The sequence below is a fragment of the Lampris incognitus genome, chromosome 4, assembly GCF_029633865.1.
Source record: "Lampris incognitus isolate fLamInc1 chromosome 4, fLamInc1.hap2, whole genome shotgun sequence".
NCBI classification, from domain to species: domain Eukaryota; kingdom Metazoa; phylum Chordata; class Actinopteri; order Lampriformes; family Lampridae; genus Lampris; species Lampris incognitus.
Window position 1 is genome coordinate 39,473,302 of NC_079214.1, and position 23,456 is coordinate 39,496,757.

Sequence of the window (23,456 nt, forward strand, 5' to 3'; positions counted from 1 at the left end):
GTCACCGATTAATACGTTCACTAGTTAAACTGAAATACCTGCAAAAAAGCAGTTGGTTGTTACTGCAGTCAAAAAGTATTCAGCTCAGACAGGCTTGCTGGTGGGTTCAGTCCAAACAGATTGTGGCTCATTTGTAAACAGCCTCTCAGAGCCAATCAAGGACTGCTATTTCATTTACCCCCAGGTTGGTCCCGCCTACATTAGTTAATCCTTTACTGGTTTTATTTGAGATCTTTTTGATGAAAATTGATCATTGTTATTGGGTGAAAAAAATATGATATATCGCCCACAATTAGTTGACTACTTGACGATTTCTTAGGCGTATTTGATGACTACTAAAATGCAGCAGTCGTGAATGCCGTATAGTGTCATAGCATAGACACTGTTTAATAACAACAGCAATGGCAACAAACAATACCACTAGGAAACAATGTCATCACCATCATCATCATCATCGTCACCACCACCACCATCACCAACAACAAAGAGAATGCAAAGCCCAGCAGTTTCAAGGGTTTAGTGACAGGCTTGTTGTCAGTGCTATTTGTGCAGCATAACCTGCATTATATCTGTCACTTGTCTCTGTCAACAGAGTTCCTTCACACAACTGACACATCCACTGGGAGACGGGTAAGAGCGAGAGAGCGAGACAGAGAGACAGAGAGAGAGGGAGAGAGAGAGAGAGAGAGAGAGAGAGAGAGAGAGAGAGAGAGAGAGAGAGAGAGAGAGAGAGAGAGAGAGAGAGAGAGAGAGAGAGATCCATAAAAAACAAACTACCGGTAAAATTGGAGCACTAAACAAAAACATGAGGATTTACCCATTCAAAATGGAGATGTATGGGTAAACCACTTCTCTAGTTTCTTTTGTCCAATAATAATAATAATAATAATAATAATTATGATTTTATTTATATAGCACATTTTAAAACACAGTTACGAAGTGCTTCACAAACAGGATACAATACACACAAGTATACATGCATATCTAAGTGCATCCATCCATCCATCCATCCATCCATCCATCCATCCATCCATCCATCCATCCATCCATCCATCCATCCATACATACATACAAACATACATACATATGCATAATAAACAAAAATGCAAATGCACAACTAAAATAAACAAAATTAAAGGCAAACAGAGTATTTATAAAAAGGTTAACCTATAGAAATAAGTTTTCGGAAGCTGCTTAAAACAAACTATAGATTCAGCAGATCTGTAGGAATGGGGAAGGCTGTTCCAAAGTTTAGGAGCTACAACCACAAAAGTATGGTCAGCTCTGGATTTAAAATAGGAATGGGGAACAGATAAAAGGCCTTGATCAGGTGATCTGGGTGGCCGATAGCTAGAATAGGGGCTTAGCAACTCTGCTATAAGTATATATGCGGGGGCCAGGCCGTGCAACGTCTGGTACATAATTAGTAAAATTTTAAAACCAATTCTATATGTTTTATTGGAGGCCAGTAAAGGGAGGCAAGAATTGGGGTGATGTGGGACCGACGACTAGTTGTTGTTAACAGTCTGGCTGGTGAATTTTGCACCAATTGAAGGCAAGCAAGAGAGGACTGAGTAATGGAAGTTAAGAGGGACTTACAGTAGTGTACATGAGAAAAGATTAAGGTATACACTAGAAGTTCCACGTTTTTGGCAGATATTATAGGTCTGACTTTTGCAATATTTCTCAACTGTAAGAAAAAAAGACTGAATGAGCTCAGTAATATGAGGTTCAAATGTTGGTCAAAAAGAATACCAGTATTCTTAGAAGCAGTCTTGATGTCGCTAACAAGGGGCCCATATAGTGACTGACCTCCTTAGTAAAACAATCAGGGCCGATCAAAGGACCTCACGTTTGTCTGAACTGAGATGGAAGAAATTTTGAGACATCCAATTTGTAACTGAAGCTAGGTAGTCATGAAGACGGGTAAGGTTTAACCGAGAAGTAAAGCTGCGGTCCATCAGCATGGCAATGGTAAGAGAGACCACTGGAAGAGTTAAGCAAATTGCCCAGAGGTAGCGTATATAATGAAAACAGAATAGCTCCAACGATCAACCCTTGTGAGACCCAACATGAGCGGAGCAGAAGAAGACACATAATTGTTAATGCGAACATTGAAGTGTCTGCTAGACAAATAAGAGGAAAACCATTTGAGTGCGGTACCAGAGATACCGACCCAATTCAGTAGTGTATCGATTAGAATAGCATGATTAATGGTGTCAAAGGCAGCAGATAAGTCAAGTAAAATTAAAATGGAATAGCCACCTTTAACTGCATGCACATGAATGTCATTAGTTACTTTAAGCAGTGCCGTTTCAGTGCTGTTTTTGACGGAGGCCAGATTGAAATTTATCAACAATATTGTGTCACCACAACCAATTGGAGAAGCTGGTGAGCGACAACTTTTTCAATAAGGCCTGCAGTTAGCTAAATTGGTGGAATCTAGGGTGGGTTTTTTGAAGAGAGGGAAGACACTGGCTGTCTTGAAATAGTCAGGTATGCAACCAGAGGAGAGAGATTGATTGACAATAGAGGGAAGGTAGTGGGCAATGGCTGGCAGGACCTCTTTAAGAAATTATATCAGCAGGGCAGGATGTTGGATGCATATAATAATTATATCCAATAAATCTTGCAAGGAAATAGGGCTGAAATCAGACAGCAGAACAGGGCAGGTAACTTGATAAGAGTGATAAACTCCAAGGTTGAAATTTGATCTGTGGCCATTGATCTTGTCAACAAACAAACTCAGAAACTTATCATGGTCATCAGAGGAGGTGGCAGGACATCCAGGATGAGCAGGATTCAGAAGTTGGTTGATAGTATTAAACAAAAACCTAGGATTATGCTTATTATTATCGATCAGGCCAGGGAAATATGCCGCTCTTACTTCTTTGATGAGTTGATTGAGCAGGGTGAATAGCTCCTTCATGTGAAGGTAGTCAACATGTAGGTTTGATTTTTTTGCCCATCTACGCTCAGCTTTTCTATAATCTCTACTATGGCGTTGAATGGAATTGTCTATCCAATGGGATCGTTTGACAGCTGGAGCTGTTCTGGTCTTATTTGGAGTACCCGTATTACAAGGTAAGGAGCACAATAGAGAAGAATAAACAGCAAAAACACATACAAGATAAACTGCACACACTATATGGACAAAAGTATTGGGACACCTGGCCATTACACCTACAGGAACTTTTATGACATCCCATTCTAAATCCATAAGCATTAATATGGAGTTGGTCCCCCCTTTGCAGCTGTAACAGCTTCCACTCTTCTGGGAAGGCTTTCCACAAGATTTTGGAGTGTGTCTGTGGGAATTTTTGCCCATTCAGAGGAGCATTTGTGAGGTCAGGCACTGATGTTGGATGAGAGGACCTGGCTCACAATCTCCGTTCTAGTTCATCCCAGAGGTGTTCGATGGAGTTGAGGTCAGGGCTCTCTGCGGGCCAGTCAGGTTCTTCCACACCAAACTCACCCAACCATGTCTTAATGGACCTTGCTTTGTGCACTGGAGCAGAGTCATGCTGGAACAGAAAAGGGCCCTCCCCAAACTGTTCCCACCAAGTTGGAAGCATAGAATTGTCCAAAATGTCTTGGTATGCTGAAGCATTAAGATTTCCCTTCACTGGAACTAAGGGGCCCAGCCCAACCCCTGAAAAACAACCTTATACCATTATCCCTCCTCCACCAAACTTTCCAGTTGACACAATGCAGTCAGGCAGGTATCGTTCTGGCATCCGCCAAACCCAGACTCATCCATCAGACTGCCAGACAGAGAAGTGTGATTCGTCACACCACAGAACATGTTTCCACTGTTCCAGAGTCCAGTGGCAGCGTGCTTTACACCACTTCATCCGATGCTTGGCATTGTGCTTCATGATGTAAGGCTTGCATGCGGCTGCTCGGCCATGGAAACCCATTCCATGAAGCTCCCGGCACACAGTTTTTGTGCTGATGTTAATGCCAGAGGAAGTTTGGAACGCTGCAGTTATTGAGTCAACAGAGCGTTGGCGACTTTTACGCACTATGCACCTCAGTACTCGTTGGCCCCAGTGTGTGACTTTACATGGTCTGCCACTTTGGGGCTGAGTTGCTGTTGCTCCTAAACGCTTCCACTTTTCAATAACACCACTTACAGTTGACCGTGGAATATCTAGCAGGGAAGAAATTTCATGAACTGATTTATTGCAAAGGTGGCATCCTATGACAGAACCACACTTGAATTCACTGAGCTCTTCAGAATGACCCACAAATGTTTGAAAATGCAGACTGCATGGCTAGCTGCTTGATTTTATACACCTATGGTAATGGGTCTGAATGAAACACCTGAATTCAATGATTAAGAGGTGTGTCCCAGTACTTCTGTCCATATATTGTAGTTTAGAGTCAACCACAAAAGACTATCAAAACCCACTAGACTCCCAAATTACACTAAAAGAACTACAGAACAAAATCAAATCACTTGAGACCAAGAAGGCCCGTGGTGTTGATGGCATCCTAAATGAAATAATAAAATTCACAAACCCCAAATTCCAATTGGCTGTACTAAAACTCTTTAACATTGTCCTTGGCTCTGGGATCTTCCCCAATATTTGGAACCAAGGACTGATTACGCCGCTCCACAAAAGTGGAGATAAATTTGACTCCAATAATTACCATTGGATCTGTGTCAACAGCAACCACAGGAAAATCCTCTGTAAGATCATCAACCACAGACTCCTAAATTTCCTTACTGAAAATAATGTCCTGAGCAAATCCCAAATGGCTCTCTACCAAATTATCATACAACAGGCCATATCTTCACCCACAGCACCATAATTGACCACCAAATAAACAAAAACAAACGCAAATTAGTCTTCTGCTTTGTTGATTTAAAAAAAAAGCCTTCGATTCAATTTGGCATGAGGGTCTGCTGTACAAACTGTTAGAAAGTGGAGTTCGGGGGGGAAAAAAACCCCATGAACCCAATGTACACAAACAACAAATGTGTTGTCAAAATAGGCAAAAAACACACAGACTTCTTTCCCCAAAGCCGGGGTGTCAGACAGGGATGCAGCTTGAATCTGACCCTCTTCAATATATATATATATATATATACACTACCGTTCAAAAGTTTGGGATCACCCAAACAATTTTGTGTTTTCCATGAAAAGTCACACTTATTCACCACCATATGTTGTGAAATGAATAGAAAATAGAGTCAAGACATTGACAAGGTTAGAAATAATGATTTGTATTTGAAATAAGATTTTTTTTACATCAAACTTTGCTTTCGTCAAAGAATCCTCCATTTGCAGCAATTACAGCATTGCAGACCTTTGGCATTCTAGCTGTTAATTTGTTGAGGTAATCTGGAGAAATTGCACCCCACGCTTCCAGAAGCAGCTCCCACAAGTTGGATTGGTTGGATGGGCACTTCTTTGAGCAGATTGAGTTTCTGGAGCATCACATTTGTGGGGTCAATTAAACGCTCAAAATGGCCAGAAAAAGAGAACTTTCATCTGAAACTCGACAGTCTATTCTTGTTCTTAGAAATGAAGGCTATTCCATGCGAGAAATTGCTAAGAAATTGAAGATTTCCTACACCGGTGTGTACTACTCCCTTCAGAGGACAGCACAAACAGGCTCTAACCAGAGTAGAAAAAGAAGTGGGAGGCCGCGTTGCACAACTGAGCAAGAAGATAAGTACATTAGAGTCTCTAGTTTGAGAAACAGACGCCTCACAGGTCCCCAACTGGCATCTTCATTAAATAGTACCTGTTAGAGCCTTTTTGTGCTGTCCTCTGAAGGGAGTAGTACACACAAAAAGGCTCTAACAGGTACTATTTAATGAAGATGCCAGTTGGGGACCTGTGAGGCGTCTGTTTCTCAAACTAGAGACTCTAATGTACTTATCTTCTTGCTCAGTTGTGCAACGCGGCCTCCCACTTCTTTTTCTACTCTGGTTAGAGCCTGTTTGTGCTGTCCTCTGAAGGGAGTAGTACACACCGGTGTAGGAAATCTTCAATTTCTTAGCAATTTCTCGCATGGAATAGCCTTCATTTCTAAGAACAAGAATAGACTGTCGAGTTTCAGATGAAAGTTCTCTTTTTCTGGCCATTTTGAGCGTTTAATTGACCCCACAAATGTGATGCTCCAGAAACTCAATCTGCTCAAAGAAGTGCCCATCCAACCAATCCAACTTGTGGGAGCTGCTTCTGGAAGCGTGGGGTGCAATTTCTCCAGATTACCTCAACAAATTAACAGCTAGAATGCCAAAGGTCTGCAATGCTGTAATTGCTGCAAATGGAGGATTCTTTGACGAAAGCAAAGTTTGATGTAAAAAAAATCTTATTTCAAATACAAATCATTATTTCTAACCTTGTCAATGTCTTGACTCTATTTTCTATTCATTTCACAACATATGGTGGTGAATAAGTGTGACTTTTCATGGAAAACACAAAATTGTTTGGGTGATCCCAAACTTTTGAACGGTAGTGTATATATATATATATATCAATGAAATGGCTAAGGCATTAGAACAGTCTGCAGAGCCTGGCATCGGCCTAGAGAAACAAGTTAAATGCCTACTGTTTTCTCCTTCTATTCGAATGTACAAAAGAACTAACCCAGAATTGACTATTTTTTTTTACACCCAAGGCATCATTAGAAAAAGTGATTTCTTGCTCAGTAGGTAGCGTCCTGATTTCTGATCATGCAGCAGTGTTCCTAGAGCTCTCATGCTCAGTCAAGCAACAGCGCAGTAGTTGGAGGTTTAAAAACTATGTGTTAAAAGATCCCACATTTAGGAAACATTTTAGAGAACAGTTCCAATACTTCATTACTGAAAAGAAAACTCCTGAGGTGAAGCCTTATCTGCTATGGGGCACAGCCAAATCATATATATGAGGGATCACTATCTCATACATAGCACATCAGAGAAAAACTCAAACACTAAAACACTTGGAGCTCGAGAATCAATTATTGGACTTACAAAAGGAACATGATACTAATCCATCAGATAACCTGCCAAGTAAAGCTTGATGCAACTAAAACTGCTCTTGACACCATTCTTAAATTGGAGGCTGAAGAGTCACTCTTCTTCTGTAAACAAAGAATGTATGAGTATGGAAATCAAGTAGATATCTAGCAAATCTAGTGCATGAAAAAACTCAATCACAGGCTATCTCGACTATAAAAGACCACCTCGGTGATAAATTGCACCATAATAAAGATATCAATGCCACCTTCCGGTCATTTGATAAAGGTTTGTCAAGTCTGACATCCAAACAAAACATGCTGAATTTTTTGTCAAATTTTGCCTTACCACATAGTAGTATATCTTCAAAAGAAAAAGAGCTGTTGGAGAACCCCATCATCCAAGAGGAAGTGGTTGCTGCAGTAAGAGAACTTCAGAACAATAAGGCTGCTAGGCCTAATGGCAATTTTAAAAATAATTCAAAGACTTTAATAGAACCATTGCTTGCTGTGCTGCAGTGGCTCTATTGAAGTTCTCTTCAAACACATATACAGCCACTGCTTGCTGTGCTGCAGTGGCTGTATATGTGTTTGAAGAGAACTTCCTAGCGCAACAACGGAGGCCTGTATTTCTAGGCCTGCGTTATTTTCGGACCGCGGTTGATATACTGATATATATATAATCTTAGCCAAGACAACTTTGCTGCATGTTGCGCAATGGTCAATTTATGTGTGCTGAACACACTCTTGAGTCTTGTAGCTACCAACACAGCATATTTGCTGCTTTCTTTCATAGAATCCGAAGCTACTACCAAAGTCAGAGAACAATTACAGCAGAAAAAGAGTTGCTTTACCTGTCCATGCTTTTAACTTTTTTTTTTAAAACAAAACGTTATACAAATCCAAGTCTTAACATTACAAAGAGAACATCACAAAAAAACCAAAAACAATTATAAACAATACAGCAGGGAACATGAAAAAAAAATTAAATACATACGTTTGTAAAATATCCATGTCCGCCTCTTCTAACGACGTAATATGAGAGAACGTCTCTCTCTCTCCGTGTTTCTCTGCAGAGCGTGTGTGATTGTCAGTAGAACCTTCTCGCGATAGCAGAGCGAACAGGTAAGGGAGGGGTAGAGTGAGGGGAGATTGTTCACTCGACCGCGGATGGCGTCATTCTCTCAGAGGAATAAACATAAATTTTTTTAAAATGGGTCGCCAAATATACTTTGGCGGCCGTTAATATAACTGTTATAGAACCCATTTCACTTTATGGCTATGAGGTCTGGGGTCCACTCACAAACCAAGATTCTCCAAAATGGGACAAATACCGAATTGAGAGTCTGCATTCGGATTTCTGCAAATCCATTCTCTGCGTTGAGTGGAAAACACTAAATAATGCATGCAGAGCAGAATCTAATTTGAACACCACATTAATCAAATCACCAGAGCTACCTTTTTCCATCTAAAAAACAGTGTCTCCGCCCATCACCTTCTCTGCTGCTGAAACCTTGATCCATGCCTTCATCACATCAAGAATTGACTGCTGCAACAGCATTCTCTACAGCTCATCATTTTAACTCCTAAACAAACTCCAGTACATCCAGGACTCTGCTAGTCACCTGCTCACCCACTGCCGCTCCCGTGACCACATCACCCCTGTCCTCCAGAAACCTCCACTGGCTCCTTGTCCCACAACGGATCCAATTCAAAGTCCTTCTCCTCACTCACAAAGCCCTCCATAACCAGGCCCCCTCCTACCTCACCGACCTGCTCCACTTCCTTACTCCTTTCCGTAGCCTTCACTCCGATGACAACCTTTGTAATCACCTAAAAGTAAGTGACCCCTACACGCTCCATAACAAAGCCCTCACCTACAGAGACTATAGAGAGGAGCACACTCAGCCAACTAGTTCTGGGACTTTGCTCACAAACACAAGCAGAGTCTCCAGACAGAAACCCCATTAGACTAAACCTAATCACAAGAAAATATTTGACACATTGGAAAGAATCAACCAAAAAACAGAGCCAAGTGGAATGCTGTTTGACTCTAAGCAGAGAATATGCAGTGGCAGAATACCTGAGCACTGTGACGATCAAAACGAAGGAAATCCTTGCCCATGTACAGACTCGGTGAGCACAGCCTCGCCGTGCAGAGAGGCCGCCACAGGCAGACCTGGCTCCCCAGACAAGACAGACTGTGCACAAACGGCAAACAGCGGGAGGTGGAAACCGAGCTGCACTTTTTGACCACCTGCCAACTGTACGAAGACATCAGCCACAGATTACAAACACCCAAAAAGACTTTGAAAATATGACTGATGATAAAAAACTTCCATATCTGCGGGGTGAAATACAGCAATGTGCAAACACAGCAGGAATATTTGTGAGCTGTTGTGACCAGAAAAGGGCAGTCAATGGAATACTACCACCATGAAGACTATCAATCATTGGTGTATTCCTGCACTCATCATTTGCACTGCACCAATCTCGGTACATAGACATACTGTACATACAGAACACATTCCTTTAAATGCATTTCTTAAAAATAAATGCTGCAGTGTTTACACAGCTCTTGGTATTTATATTTTGTAACAGCAATGTCAACACCCCCCCCCTTTCTCCCCAAATGTACGTGGCCAATTACCCCACTTTTCCGAGTCATTCCGGTCACTGCTCCACCCCCTTTGACGATCCGGGGAGGGCTGCAGACTATGCCTCCTCCGATACACGTGGAGTCACCAGCCACTTTTTTTCACCTGACAGTGAGGAGTTACGCGAGGGGGATATAGCGCATGGGAGGATAACGCTAGTCCCCCCAGCTCCCCCCCCCCCTGAACAGGGAATATGCTCCCCGAACGACCAGAGGAGGCACTAGTGCAGCGATCAGGACACAAACCCACATCCAGCTTCCCACCCACAGACACGGCCAATTGTGTCTGTAGGGATGCTCTACCAAGCCAGAGGTAACACGGGTATTCCAACCGGTGAGCTCCGTGTTGGTAGGCAACAGAATAGACCGCTACGCTACCTGGATGCCCTACGTTTTTCTAATTTTAAGCTATCTGTCCTGCCACACACACACACACACACACACACACACACACACACACACACACACACACACACACACAAAATCTCCCTCTCGCCCTTTTTCAGGTGGTGTGTCTCCCTCAAGCTCAGGTCCTCTACCAGATGCTTGGGAGTTTGAGGGTTCTGTACAGCATCCCTAGGGCCGCACTCTTCTGGACAGAGACCTCACATGTTGTTCCTGGACTCTGCTGGAGCCACTTTCCCAGTTTGGGGGTCACAGCCTGTAGTGTTATTATTACTACTGGGACTACGGTGGATTTCCTCTTCCACATCCGATCTAGTTCTTCCTTCAGCCCTTGGCATTTCTCTAGCTTCTCATGCTCTTTCTTCCTTATGTAACCGCCGCTCGGGATTGCTACGCTGATAACCATTGCTGTCTTCTTTTCCTTGTCGACCACCACAATGTCTGGTTGGTTAGCCAGCACTTGCTTGTCAGTCTGAAACTTGAAATCCCATATGATTTTTGCTCTGCTATTCTCAACCACCTTTGGCGGTGTCTCCCATTTGGACTTGGGGACTTCCAGTCTGTATTCTGTACAGATATTCCTGTACACTATCCCAGTCGCTTGGTTATGCCTATCAGCGTACGTTTTCCCAGCTTACATTTTACACTATGTATATATATAAAAAACCTCCCTCTCACCCTTTTTTGGGTGGTGTTTGTCTTCCTCAAGCTCGGGACCGCTACCTGAGGCCTGGGAGTTTGAGGGTTCTGTGCAGTATTTTTGCTGTTCCTAGGACCGCACTCTTCTGGACAGAGACCTCACATGTTGTTCCTGGAATCTGCTGGAGCCACTCTGCCAGTTCGGGGGTAACAGCCCCTAGCACTCCATTACCACTGGGACTACTGTGGATTTCACCTCCCACATCCGCTTTAGTTTTTCCCTCAGCCCTTGGTATTTCTCTAGCTTCTCATGCTCTTTCTTCCTGATGTTGCCATTGCTTGGGATTGCTACATCAATAACTACTGCTGTCTTCTGTTCCTTGTCGACCACCACAATGTCTGGTCGGTTAGCCATCACTTGCTTGTCAGTCTGGACCTTGAAGTCCAACAGAATCTTAGCTCTGTCATTCTCAACCACCTTTGGCGGTGTCTCCCATTTGGACTGGGGACTTCCAGACTGTCTTAGGTACAGATATTCCTGTATACTACCCCAGCCACTTGGTTATGCCTTTTAGTGTACGCTTTCCCAGCTAGCATTTTACACCCTGCTACTAAGTGCTGGACTGTCTCAGGGGCATCTTTGCACAGCCTGCATCTTGAATCTTGTCTGGTGTGGTAGGCTCCTCCCTCAACTGATCTGGTCCTGAGTGCCTGTTTTTGTGCTGCCATGATTAGAGCCTCTGTACTGTCCTCCAGTCCAGCCTTTTCTAGCCACTGGTAGGATTTCTCGATATCAGCTACATGTTAATGGTACATCCCATTGAGGGGCTTGATCTTCAATAATACCTCCTCTTCTTCTTCCTCCACACTCTCTGTCTTGTCTGTGAATGTTCTCATTCATCCAGGTCATGGTTATCCAAAGGAGTTGAATCAAGTGCAACTGGACTTAGTATATATCCATGAAGACGTTTCACCTCTCATCCAAGAGGCTTCCTCAGTTCGTGCCTTTCTGACTAGACCAAGCTAGTCTGACTGGCTGGTGATGAGACTCAGAATTTATCCTCTAGGAGTCGTTGTCAGAGCTATTGATATGCGTGGCTCTTTGTGATCCAATGTTTACCAACACCCGTCGCTAACAGAGCCATAGTTATGAGTGGCTCTTTTGTGTACTGATGTTTGGCCGCGCCCGTCGTTGTCGGAGCTATTGATATGCGTGGCTCTCCTGTGCTCCGATGTCCAGCTGCGCCCGTCACCATCGGAACTATTAATTTGCATTTGTTTAGCAGCGACGGTCGTTGGGGGTGTTAGTTTCGACTTCATTATTCTGTGGTCATGAGAGTCGTTGGAGCCGTTAGTGATGGACTGTTCTTGGAGGCTAGGCTTCTTGAGTCTCCTGGGTAGAGATGAAAGGACGGCATTTTAAGTGGGAGATAGGTGGTGTCGCAGACCTCCTCCTCTGTTGATGGATGGTTTTTCCAGTTTCTGACTGTGCTATTCCTTCTGTTCCTTTTCTCCTCGTCGCTCACCTGGTTGGTATTTTTGGAACATGTTGCAGTTTTCACAAATGTCCAACTGGGGTAGCCGCAGGTTTTTAAAGCTCCCCTCAGGTGCTTGTGTTCTTCTCGTTGGGCCTGAATGCTGCTGGGCAATTGTCAGCTCTGTGTTGCAAAGTTCAGATGACGCTCAGTTTGTGTTCCAGCAGGTGGTGTGAGTCGAAAAGTAGATATTGGTCTGTGTGTGTAGGTTTCCTGTAAACCCCAATGTGGAGGCTCCTGTCTTCCCCAATGTGGACGTCGCAGTCCAAGAAGGGCAAACTGTTGTTCTTCACGTCTTCCCTTGTGAACTTAATGTTTTTGTCCACTGAGTTGATGTGTTTGGTAAACGCTTGCTCACCAACCAGGTGAGTGACGAGGAGAAAAGGAACAGAAGGAATAGCACAGTCATCCCGTATGTTTCTGGGGTCTCCGAGAAACTCAGGAGAATTTTCAACAAACACCGCATCCCGGTATACTTCAAACCCAGCAACACACTCTGACAAAGACTGGTTCATCCCAAAGACCGTGTACCACACACCCAGAAAAGCAATCTGGTGTATGCTGTACGATGCAATGAGGATTGCACTGACCTATACATAGGAGAAACCAAACAACCACTACACAAACGGATGGCCCAACACAGAAGGCCAAACGCCTCAGGACAAGACTCAGCAGTCTATCTACACCTAAAGGAGAAGACACACTCCTTCGAGGACAGCAACGTACACATTTTGGACAGAGAAGATAGATGGTTTAAAAGAGGGGTGAAGGAAGCCATCTATGCGAAACTGGAAAAACCATCCCTCAACAGAGGAGGAGGTCTGCGACACCACCTATCTCCCACTTACAATGCCGTCCTTTCATCTCTACCCAGGAGACTCAAGAAGCCTAGCCTCCAAGAACAACAGTCGGTCACGAATGGCTCCAACGACTCTCATGACCACTGAATAATGAAGTCGAAACTCACACCCCCAACGACCGTCGCTGCTAAACAAATGCAAATCAATAGCTCCGATGGCAAAGGGCGCAGCTGGACATCGGAGCACAGGAGAGCCACGCATATCAATAGCTCCGATAATGACGGCCGCGGCCAAACATCGGTACACAAAAGAGCCACTCATAACTATGGCTCTGTTAGCGACGGGTGTTGGTAAACATCGGATCACAAAGAGCCATGCATATCAATAGCTCTGACAACGACTCCTAGAGGATAAATTCTGAGTCTCATCACCAGCCAGTCAGACTAGCTTGGTCTAGTCAGAAATGCACGAACTGAGGAAGCCTCTTGGATGAGAGGTGAAACGTCTTCATGGATATATACCAAGTCCAGTTGCACTTGATTCAACTCCTTTGGATAACCACGACCTGGATGAATGAGAACATTCACAGACATTTAACAGTGATGCTTTTTTTGTTTCATTCACAGAGGAAATAGTCATTCTAATGAAATGTTATCGTCTAAAAAAGATGTTTTATGTGATATGTGTGTTGTGCTTTTTGTTTGTTTTTTGGTGAAGCAATCATTAGCTGTCAAATCAGATTGACAGCTGATGATTGCTTATGGCATGAAACAGGCTTGTACTGTCTCACAAAGAATTTACTTGACTCACTAAATTATTTTGCTGATTTGTTGAGTACTTTCCCTACCGTTGAGTGTTTCTTTTAACAACGTTATATACATATACTTTAACAATAATCACAATTCTTTTGTTGTAATCTTAAGTTAAATTTAACTCTCTATTTATAAATTTGACTACAATGTTGCAATGTGACACATTCTGTTCACATATTTCATTTCTTTACTCTAGTAGATCTCTACTTATTGTAAGTACATTTTTTGTTTTATTTCACACTTGCTTTGGCAACGTAAACTTATGTTTCCCATTCCAATAAAGCCCTTGTGAATATGAATTTGAGAGACCACATGTGAGAGAAAGAGACATTTGCACATGTGTGTGTGTGTGTGTGTGTGTGTGTGTGTGTGTGTGTGTGTGTGTGTGTGTGTGTGGGAGGGGGAGGTAGGAGACAAAAAGCAGAGTGGGAGAGAGGTAAGGGAGATTTTAATAAGTGGATATGTTTTATTCTGTACCTCTTCGAAAAAAGATGAAAAAAAATGTTTTTTCTTCCTTATTTCTCTGTTTAAAGTGAATGCCTTTGAGGTTCTTTACATGCACAGGGGATGTTTCAAGGCCCTCGGAATCATGAAATCCATTAAAATCCCACATTACCCATTCAAATCCCCCATCTTAATATCCAGAATGTGCAGTTGTCAGCCTGAAAATAAGAATCATCAACCCCCCCACCCCCACCCCCAATTCCTTAAAAGGTTCACATTTACATTTAGCAGATATGTGGCATTCTCTGCAGACTAGCTTAAAATCTGTGTGTGTCTTCATCTCACTGCCTCCCACTTTGAAAGGATGAGAAAAATGAGCACAGGGGAAGGAAAAAAAATGTGGCTGTGGACAGACGAATGGGTGTACCATTCTATTTGGTGGACGCACAGACAGAGAGAGGATCCTTACCTTGACTTGTTCAGGGCAGTCATTGGAGCAGAGGCCGCTGAGTACTAAGAGACAAACAGCAGGGGAAAGGGAGGAGAAGAGAGGAAAGGAGGGAAATAGAGAGGAGAGGAGAGGAGACGAGAGGACAGGGACAAGAGGAGAGGAAATAGATACACAAGGAGGGAGGAAAGGGAGGAAAAAGAGGAGGGAAGAAGAAAGGATGTTATTCCAGTCAAATCAAGTTTATTTGCATGGCCCAAAATAACAAGGTAGTCCCGAAGAGCTTTACAATCAGTACAATATACAACAATATACAACAAATGACATACAACATACAGCATGCTTTACATGTCTGACACAATAAAATAGCCTGCTACAACATATAATGGGTACCATCTTATGGTAGGTGTGCCATAAGCCCCACTAAACATAAACAGGTCAAACTAATTTCACACTTGGCAGTAAACTTTGCTTATCCACTCAATATATTTTTTCCATTGATCCTGGACAATCCAAACAAAGAAATCTAATTTTTCACTATGCCTGAATGTTCTCCACATTTACATCAATGTGTAACTTGTCTCAAAGGGGCCTCCATGTCCTATATAGATTTAAATAAACAGAATCGTGGGGATGAATGGAGGCTGATAAACTGGCAGCAATGAGTAACATAGCAAATGTGATCGCTAATATGCAGCAAGTGCATGTGTGTGCGCATGCTGGGGGAGAAGGGATGCTGCACTTATTTGTGTGTACAGGTTGAGCAAGGACCAAATCCACTGAATTGCTAATCAGTTATTAGAGAAGTGTCATTGTTAGCATACTAATAGGGTTCCGGGTCTAGGTTGTCTTGATTTGTTTGTTGGGAGTCAGGCTGAAGCGCCATTCCTTGTTAATTATGTTTGCTCTCATCGTTACTGGCTGTGCAAAGTAGCAGCAAAGCTTGGACAGCCATACAAAGACAGCATCACAGTTACTCTTGCTGGATAAATAGGGGTGCTGAGAGGTGGATTAGGTGCAAGTATTAGGTTTTTCAATCCATAAGGTATAACAGGACAGGATAACAAAAACATAAAAAAATAGCCTAAACCCAATGGTATCAAAGCCATTATTAAAGGCACATTCCTGTAAAAACCATGATAATTTTTATGCTATCTGGGTGGTTTTGGGGGCATTTGGGGTATATATTTGTGTACCTAAAAATCAAAACTTGAGGTTTTAGATATTTCTTTAAAATGATGTGGTCATAACCTCCACTAAAGAGAGGCAGCTCGTTGTTTTTAGTTTAATCTATTTTGTCCCACCTGTTATATAGTTCAGTCCAACATGTACCCCTTCACGCTCTCTGCTCGTCCACCACCATTTTCTTTTCTAGTGTGGTCTAGCAGTAGCAAGTTGTGTACAATATGCAATTACTCAATGCTAGCTAGATTGTTAAAGATACAACTTGCTCAGATATGGCTGATGTCCATCCCTGTGCGATACCTGGGTGTCAATTGTGAGTTTACACAAAATTCACAAAGAGCAGAATATATAGCATGTGTAGTTATCTTTCATTAGAAAACACATGACTAATCCAGCTCCCTGTGAAATATCTATTTTTCTTAATTATACATAGGATTCAGTAAGTATGTGATGTTGATGCACCAAACTCTAATTGTAATGGGTTACAGTCAATGCCAACACTTTATTAACAGTGAATTGGCTTTAAAACTGTCAATGCTCAGCCTATGCTGTGTTTATTTATGGATAAAAGCATTAGCTAATGCTCCATGACCCACCATGACAGCCTATCTATGCTATGTAATTTCTATTGTCTCTTTTCATTTAAATTGCAGTGAAAAGAAAAACTCACCACAAGACTTTGCCTTATCAAGTTCCCATTTTCCCCCAATTAAAGACTGTGTTTTTGAGAATTTTTTTTTAACAAATACACCATTGTAATATAGTAGTATGTGCTGGATTTAAAATTGTCATGGCTGTATAATCATATTTGGTGGTCACGAGTACTTGAACTTCAATTTATACCGGAAAATCCTCCTGAACATATAGTTTGCCTTTCACTCTACTAGTTTACCCATTATTATATAGAGAACTCTATATCACTATATAAGCGCATCCCTGTAAGAGGCTGTGGTGAGCAGTTCATCTAGCCTCAGAAAGTAAGCCTAAATTCTGCAAACTTAGTTCACTACATGAAATTAGTCTGGAAAGGATCCACTGAGAAATGATTGCTCCTGGGTAGTTGGAAGCCGGGTACAATCAGCAAACTATGGGGAGCAGTTTAGATGATGACAACGAGCAGCCTTACATTTTGAAAATGACAAGAATGACTGCGCTAGGATATAAATAGTTTTATCAAAGACTTTTACAAAAATGGGGAGAATAATGTACAGACATAATAACTAGCTACATTGGTTGACCTGCTAGCGGTAGTGGTGTTCACCAAAAGACCAGTATGTGCTCCGGTTTCATATCATGAGGTTTGCGGCTCTGACTGGTTAAAGGCTGATAGAATTGCCTTCAAAGTAATTTCGGTCCCCATCCACTGACTATATCCCTAACACAAGTAAATGCCTATTGAAATGCACAACGAGGAAAGCGGAATTTGTCGGTTGGCTTTGATAGGCAGTTTGTCATCATTTAGTGTGAAAACGCAATTGCTCTGAAGATATGAGACATGGGTATTTCATTCATGATTCGTATAAGAATTATTCAACTAACAGATTGAGTATTGGCAATCTTGGATAACCACAATGATGTCAATATAGCTTTTTCTTCCCTTTACTTTAAGGACATAATTTTGAACTATAGATGGAGACAAAAAAATAAATAAATGGAAAACATTAACATACTTAAAGGGCAACTCATGTCTGAGGTTCACCCCTCATAAAAGTCAAATCAAAGTCAGTTTTTTAGAACAGAAAAATGCTAAAAGAAAAAAAAGAATAATATTTGAATCGTCCAATGTCTGTGACCTTTCTTCTGTCTCATAATATCCCTTCCGTCTTGGTACACATGGGGAAATATAGAAGAAAAAAAAATCAGCTTTGATTGGAAGAAGGCATGGTACGTGTGGCAAATGCAACTTCGCTGCTTTGATGTCCATAGGCCCAGTAAGAGGCCTGAAACAGAATTCAGATAATGCTCCCATCAAAGACCAACAGGATTGCCTTGACCCTAATTGATGAGCCTACTCATCTGTCCATAGGCCCAGTAAGAGGCCTGAAACAGAATTCAGATAATGCTCCCATCAAAGACCAACAGGACTGCCTTGACCCTAATTGATGAGCCTACTCATCAGCAACATCATAGTAATAGTACCCTTGCGAAACAGTAGTTTTCACTTGAAAAAAATCAGGTTTTCACAAACCAGAATAATGTATTTTCTCACAGACACTTTTTTTGTTGTTGTTATTTTGCATGCTTTTTGAAGGGACTATTCCATGTCAATACATGGTAGAACAGTCACCCATTTGATGAGGGATATGACTGAAGAAATGGCATCTTTTATGACTTTTGTTGTTAGATATGATATGCTAGAGATTTATGTTACAGAACTACTTACTATATATCACTCATTGTCACACAGTGCCAACTGTCGAGGAATGAAAAATATTGGGATTTTCCGGGGAGCCCTGGACAACACCCCCAGCCCCCATTTATAAACCACTAGCTTAGAAGATTCACTCCAACAAAATATAAAATGAAGAGGAAATCTTCAGCTATTATGCCCCTCACAAATTCGCATTCCAGAGTACTCTGCAGATCAAAATGGTATAGCAAATGCACTAAAATCATTGCTGATGACTTGGGGTCAGAGTCAACATTGAGAAGGATGCCTCAGAGCAACAGATCATATGGACCGTTGGATGACATATTCCTTCTTTAAACATTGTGCTTTTTTGTTGTCAGTTGGTAGCTAAAAACACATGATCAAATGAAAGTGAGAATCAGTGAATTGTTATTAGTTATTCTTCAAATTCGTAATAATTCCGTGGCCTTGGTTCTTTTCCAGACTGTTTTAAGCATGCCATTGTTCACCCATTGCTGAAAAACCCTAATTTAGATCCCCTGTCCTTGAGTAACTACAGACCAATCTCCAAATTGTCTTTTCTATCTAAAGTTCTGGAGAGAGTCATTTCATCTCAATTGATTTCTTTTATGAACATTAATAGTGTTTTTAACAGTTTTCAGTCTGGTTTTAGAGCACCTCATAGTACTGAGACAGCTCTAGTTAAGGTTACTAATGACCCACTGGCAATTGCAGACAGAGGTGACTGCTCGATTTTAGTTGTTTTAGACGTAAGTGCTGCCTTTGACACAGTGGATCACAGCATCCTCTTACATCACTTAGAGCAGGTGTGGCTACCCTTGGGCCATGGAGAGCCATGTGTATGCAGGTTTCCATTCCAGCCGGACTCCACACCAGGTGATTTCACTGATTAGCAACGTTCAACCAAAGAGGAAGAATGTATCAGTGAAATCACCTTGTGTGAAGTCAGGTTGGAATGAAAACCTGCATACACATGCCTCTCCATGGCACATGGTTAGCCACTGCTGGCTTACAAACTTGGGTTGGCATCAAGAGCTCAGCTCTTAGTTTATTACGCTCATACCTCTCCAACAGAACTTTTTCTGTTGTTCTGGGTAACTCTACTTCCTCAATGGCTCAGTTGAGTTATGGTGTCCCTCAAAGCTCAGTCCTTGCCCCCCTTCTCTTTTCTTTACACATGCACCCTTTGGACAGGTCATTCAAAATCACGGCATGCTTTACCATTTTTACGCTGACAACACTCAGTTATACATGTTACTAAAACCCACTGATCTTAGTGCCCTAGCAAATCTCACAACTTGGATGGATTACGTATTCCTTCTTTAAACATGGTGCTTTTTTCTGTTGTTGTCAATTGGTAGCTAAAAACACATGTTCAAATGAAAGTGAGAATCAATGAATTATTATTAGTTATTCTGCAAATTCTCAATAATTCTCTGGCCTTTGGTTCTTTTCCAGACAGTTTTAAGCATGCCATTGTTCACCCATTGCTGAAGAAACCTACTTTAGATCTCCTGTCCTTAACTAACTACAGACCAATCTCCAAATTGTCTTTTTAATCTAAGGTTCTGGAGAAAGTAATTTCATCTCATATCTTTTATGAATTCTAATAGTGTTTTTAGTGTTTTCCAACATAATTTTTCTGTTGCTCTGGGTAACTACTTCCTCGATGGCTCAGTTGAGCTGCGGTGTCCCTCAAGGTTCAGTTCATGCTGCCCCTTGTCCAGGTCATTCAAAATTATGATGCGTTTTACTATTTTTATGCTGACAACAATTATACATGCCACTAAAACCCACAGATCCTAGCGCCCTAGCAACTCTCACAACTAGCCTCTCTAACCTTAAATCCTTGACTTGGGGCCCCGTTGTGGCAAAAGTGCCATGGGCCTTTCATTGGCAGAGCATAGTGAGCGAGACTAGTTTCAAATCACTTACCAACTGACTGCAATCTCCTCTGTTCAAGATCAGAGCTTGTCCTGCTGAGTTTAGTTCAATCTCTCATAAGCTTTAAGTGATCTGATTTTTACAACAAAAGAAGCAATAGCAAATCAAACATGTTCAGTCATGCTTTCTCTAGCCCAAGCTAATCTCTAAAATTAGGTCATTTTTTTAAATTGACGAACTGCAAAAAGTTGTACATGTTTTTAATCTATATTTGGCTTATTTATTATAATGCACTTTATATTGGTATCAGCAAGGGCTCCCTCCACCATCTGCAGTTGGTACAAAATGCTGCTTGGCTCATTACCAGGACAAAGAGGCATGACCATATCACTCCTGTGCTTGCCTCCCTACACTGGCTCACTGTTATATTTCAAATTGATTTTAAAATTTTATTGCTCACTTTTAAGGCTTTAAATGGTCTTGCTCCTACATACATTTCTGATTTATTGACCTGGTATACGCCCTCTCGACCATTAAGACCCACAGATTAAGCCCTGCTGGATATTCCTAGGTCTCAGTTTGTTAAAAAGAGTAATCGAGCTTTTGCTATTAGAGCTCCCACACTACGGAATTCTCGTCCTGTTGAACTAAGACTAACCAAGTCTCTAGCTTCTTTTGAATCTCATCTTAAAACTTTTCCTTTCATGAATGCTTTTAAAATTGTTTGATATTTGTTTTTAATTTATTCAAAGTTTTTATTTTTACTCTTACTTATTTGGTCTTCCTCTTATTTTTGCTTTGTCTGGTTTTATTTCTTTGTAAAGCACTTTGTAACATTGTTTTAGAAAAGGGTTATATAAATAGCTATTATTATTATTATTATTATTATAGGTAATGGACTGAGTATGAATTGTTTGAAGTCAGGCTGAGATTAGCTGTCAGATGGACACCGGTGATTGATCGATCATATGAATTCGACAAAAGCTGCTGGACCCAATAGGGTTAGACAACAAAAATGTAAAAAAGCGAGGAGGACAGGTAATCAATAAATCACGTGTTAAATAGATCATTACGTACTTTTAATTTATTCTGACCTGGGGGTATCTATAATGCCGAGCAGGTTTCAACTGGGGCATACTATATGACAATGTATAACAGCTTTTAGGATTGAACTGCATTGACAGCTTTGTACAGAGTTAGATGTTCCAGATATTAGTAAATTGTAAATGCATAAAGTAAAGGAATGAAATCATGCATGAATAAAGCCTCCACTACAAATGGCATTCTTCAATAATTATTTAACATACAATTTTGCAGGATAGGTAAATAAAATCTCACTTATTAACAGATAAATTGTATGACCAAATGTTAAGGTAAAATTGAAAGGTAAAAACTGCTCTTTACCCTAAAATGCAGCCAACATCAGTTCTGTTAAAATGGTAATCTCAAACTTCTTTATATAAATCAATGTCTGTTTTGTTACTATCTATGACTATGGTAAAACAATAATGATTCAGCTCTGTCTCAATTCATGAAAGCCTAAAAGAATCTCAAGCTGCACATCGAAACAGACGCGTTTTACTTCAGTCAGCATTGGTTGTCCAGAGAGTATAGGCGGAACATCCTCTGGTGGACCAACCAGGAGGAGGCATCGAAGATAGTCAACTAGCAAAAGATAGTAATCTAATGGAGGGTGGAAATATTTGAGATTACCACTTTAAGGAATCCTACAGTGACTACACATCTGCTAGTTAGGCCCCATCTTAAACAAAATCTGTTTTGTTATATTGTCCCTTTGTTAAGTGAGGAAAGGATAGAGTAAGCTAGATAATGACTATGGCTACTCATGAGCTATCAGTCAACAACAGAAAAATATCTAGTTCCAGAAACAAGATAGCTGTTTTCCATATTGGCCAGTTGGTATACTGTATTTCTAAATGGGCAGTGGTGTGCATCATCACTTTCAACAACACTGCTAGCACTGTTTTTCCCCCATTTAAAATAAACAGCTGATCTTATTGTAACAGCCAGCACAGAGGCCTTTAGTTTAGTTAAATAGATTTTGCCTGTTTGACTTTCTTCCATTCCAATATTTTGTAACTACCCTTATAAACAGCTATCACAGAATGCTACATAGGCAAAGCTCCATGCAAAGCTTGGCTGCTCCTCCGCCACATATTGCAATATGTTCCTGTCATTCAGAATGTATAGTTTAGCCTGAGCATTGGACACTAGATACAAGAAACCAGATAGGAATTCAACAGTGTTTTAGGCTTGATTAAGGTGAAAATCTTACAAAGTCTGCTTAGTAGGAAATCCTTGCTTTGAACGAGGGCATCTGATGCGAAGTGAAGCATAAAGATGAGTTATTCAGGTAGTAAAATAGTACAATTTTTTAAGGATAGTTTTTTTGGCTGGTGACTTCCCATTGATTCCGAGCCATTGGTGTCAGAAAAGTTGGGATACTCACAAACAAGCCAACCCCTATATATTAAGTTATTCAGGTAGTATAATAGTAGATTTTTTTAAGGATAGGTTTTTTGGCTGGTGACTTCCCATTGATTCTAAGCCACTGGTGTCAGAAAAGTTGGGATACTCACAAACAAGCTAACACCTATATATTAAGTGGTTAATGAAATGGTGCATATACAATGTCTTGTATCTTTAAAGAAATACATAAAAATGAAGTGTGTTTTGTTACTACCTTATTAGGATTAAGTATATTTATGCATGGCTCAACAACTGTAAATTGAATGGTCAATCTTTTTTTGTTCTATCTTGCTTTTTTTCTTTCTTTTTTAAAAAAAATTCAAGGGATTTGAGCTTTATTAAACAGACATTGTTGGGCATGACAGTAAAGATGGGGTAGAGAGAGAAATGTTAGGACTAAAAGGCTGTTAGTGGCACATGCCACAGCTGTGAATCCACATTAATTTTTCCAAGGACAACTCTGAGTACTCTAAATATGAAATATACAAGCACACACATTCACGTCTCCTGTGTAGTCTCATCCTCTAATGGAATTCATTTGATAACTTAAAAAGGATATATTTACAATGCTGCTCTTCAGAGACTAATCTGTTTCAAATCTTAGCTATTTTCCTTTCTTTGTATGTGACATCTACCATTAAGTCAAAACAATGGCTCCATAGAGAGCTAGCTTATTTAAAGAGCTGTATCTTAAGACCTTAATTTTTGTTTAACTTATGGACACCTTTTGTGTTGGTTGCATGGTAAGTGCAGGGGTATCTGATTACTCAAAATTCCAGGGATAAATTCAATGAATCCATGAATGCAAATGCATTTATGACATATTAATT

General features: G+C 41.0%; 1 protein-coding gene across 2 annotated transcripts in view; it reads right to left on the reverse strand.

The window, feature by feature from the left end:
- Nucleotides 1–23,456, reverse strand: part of itfg1 (integrin alpha FG-GAP repeat containing 1) — a 293,844-nt gene that overhangs the window by 74,455 nt on the left and 195,933 nt on the right. For both annotated transcript variants that reach the window (XM_056278335.1, XM_056278336.1), the window contains exon 13: nucleotides 14,718–14,761. In XM_056278335.1, coding sequence (XP_056134310.1) covers nucleotides 14,718–14,761 — 44 coding nt within the window. The remainder of the gene's footprint in view (nucleotides 1–14,717; nucleotides 14,762–23,456) is intronic.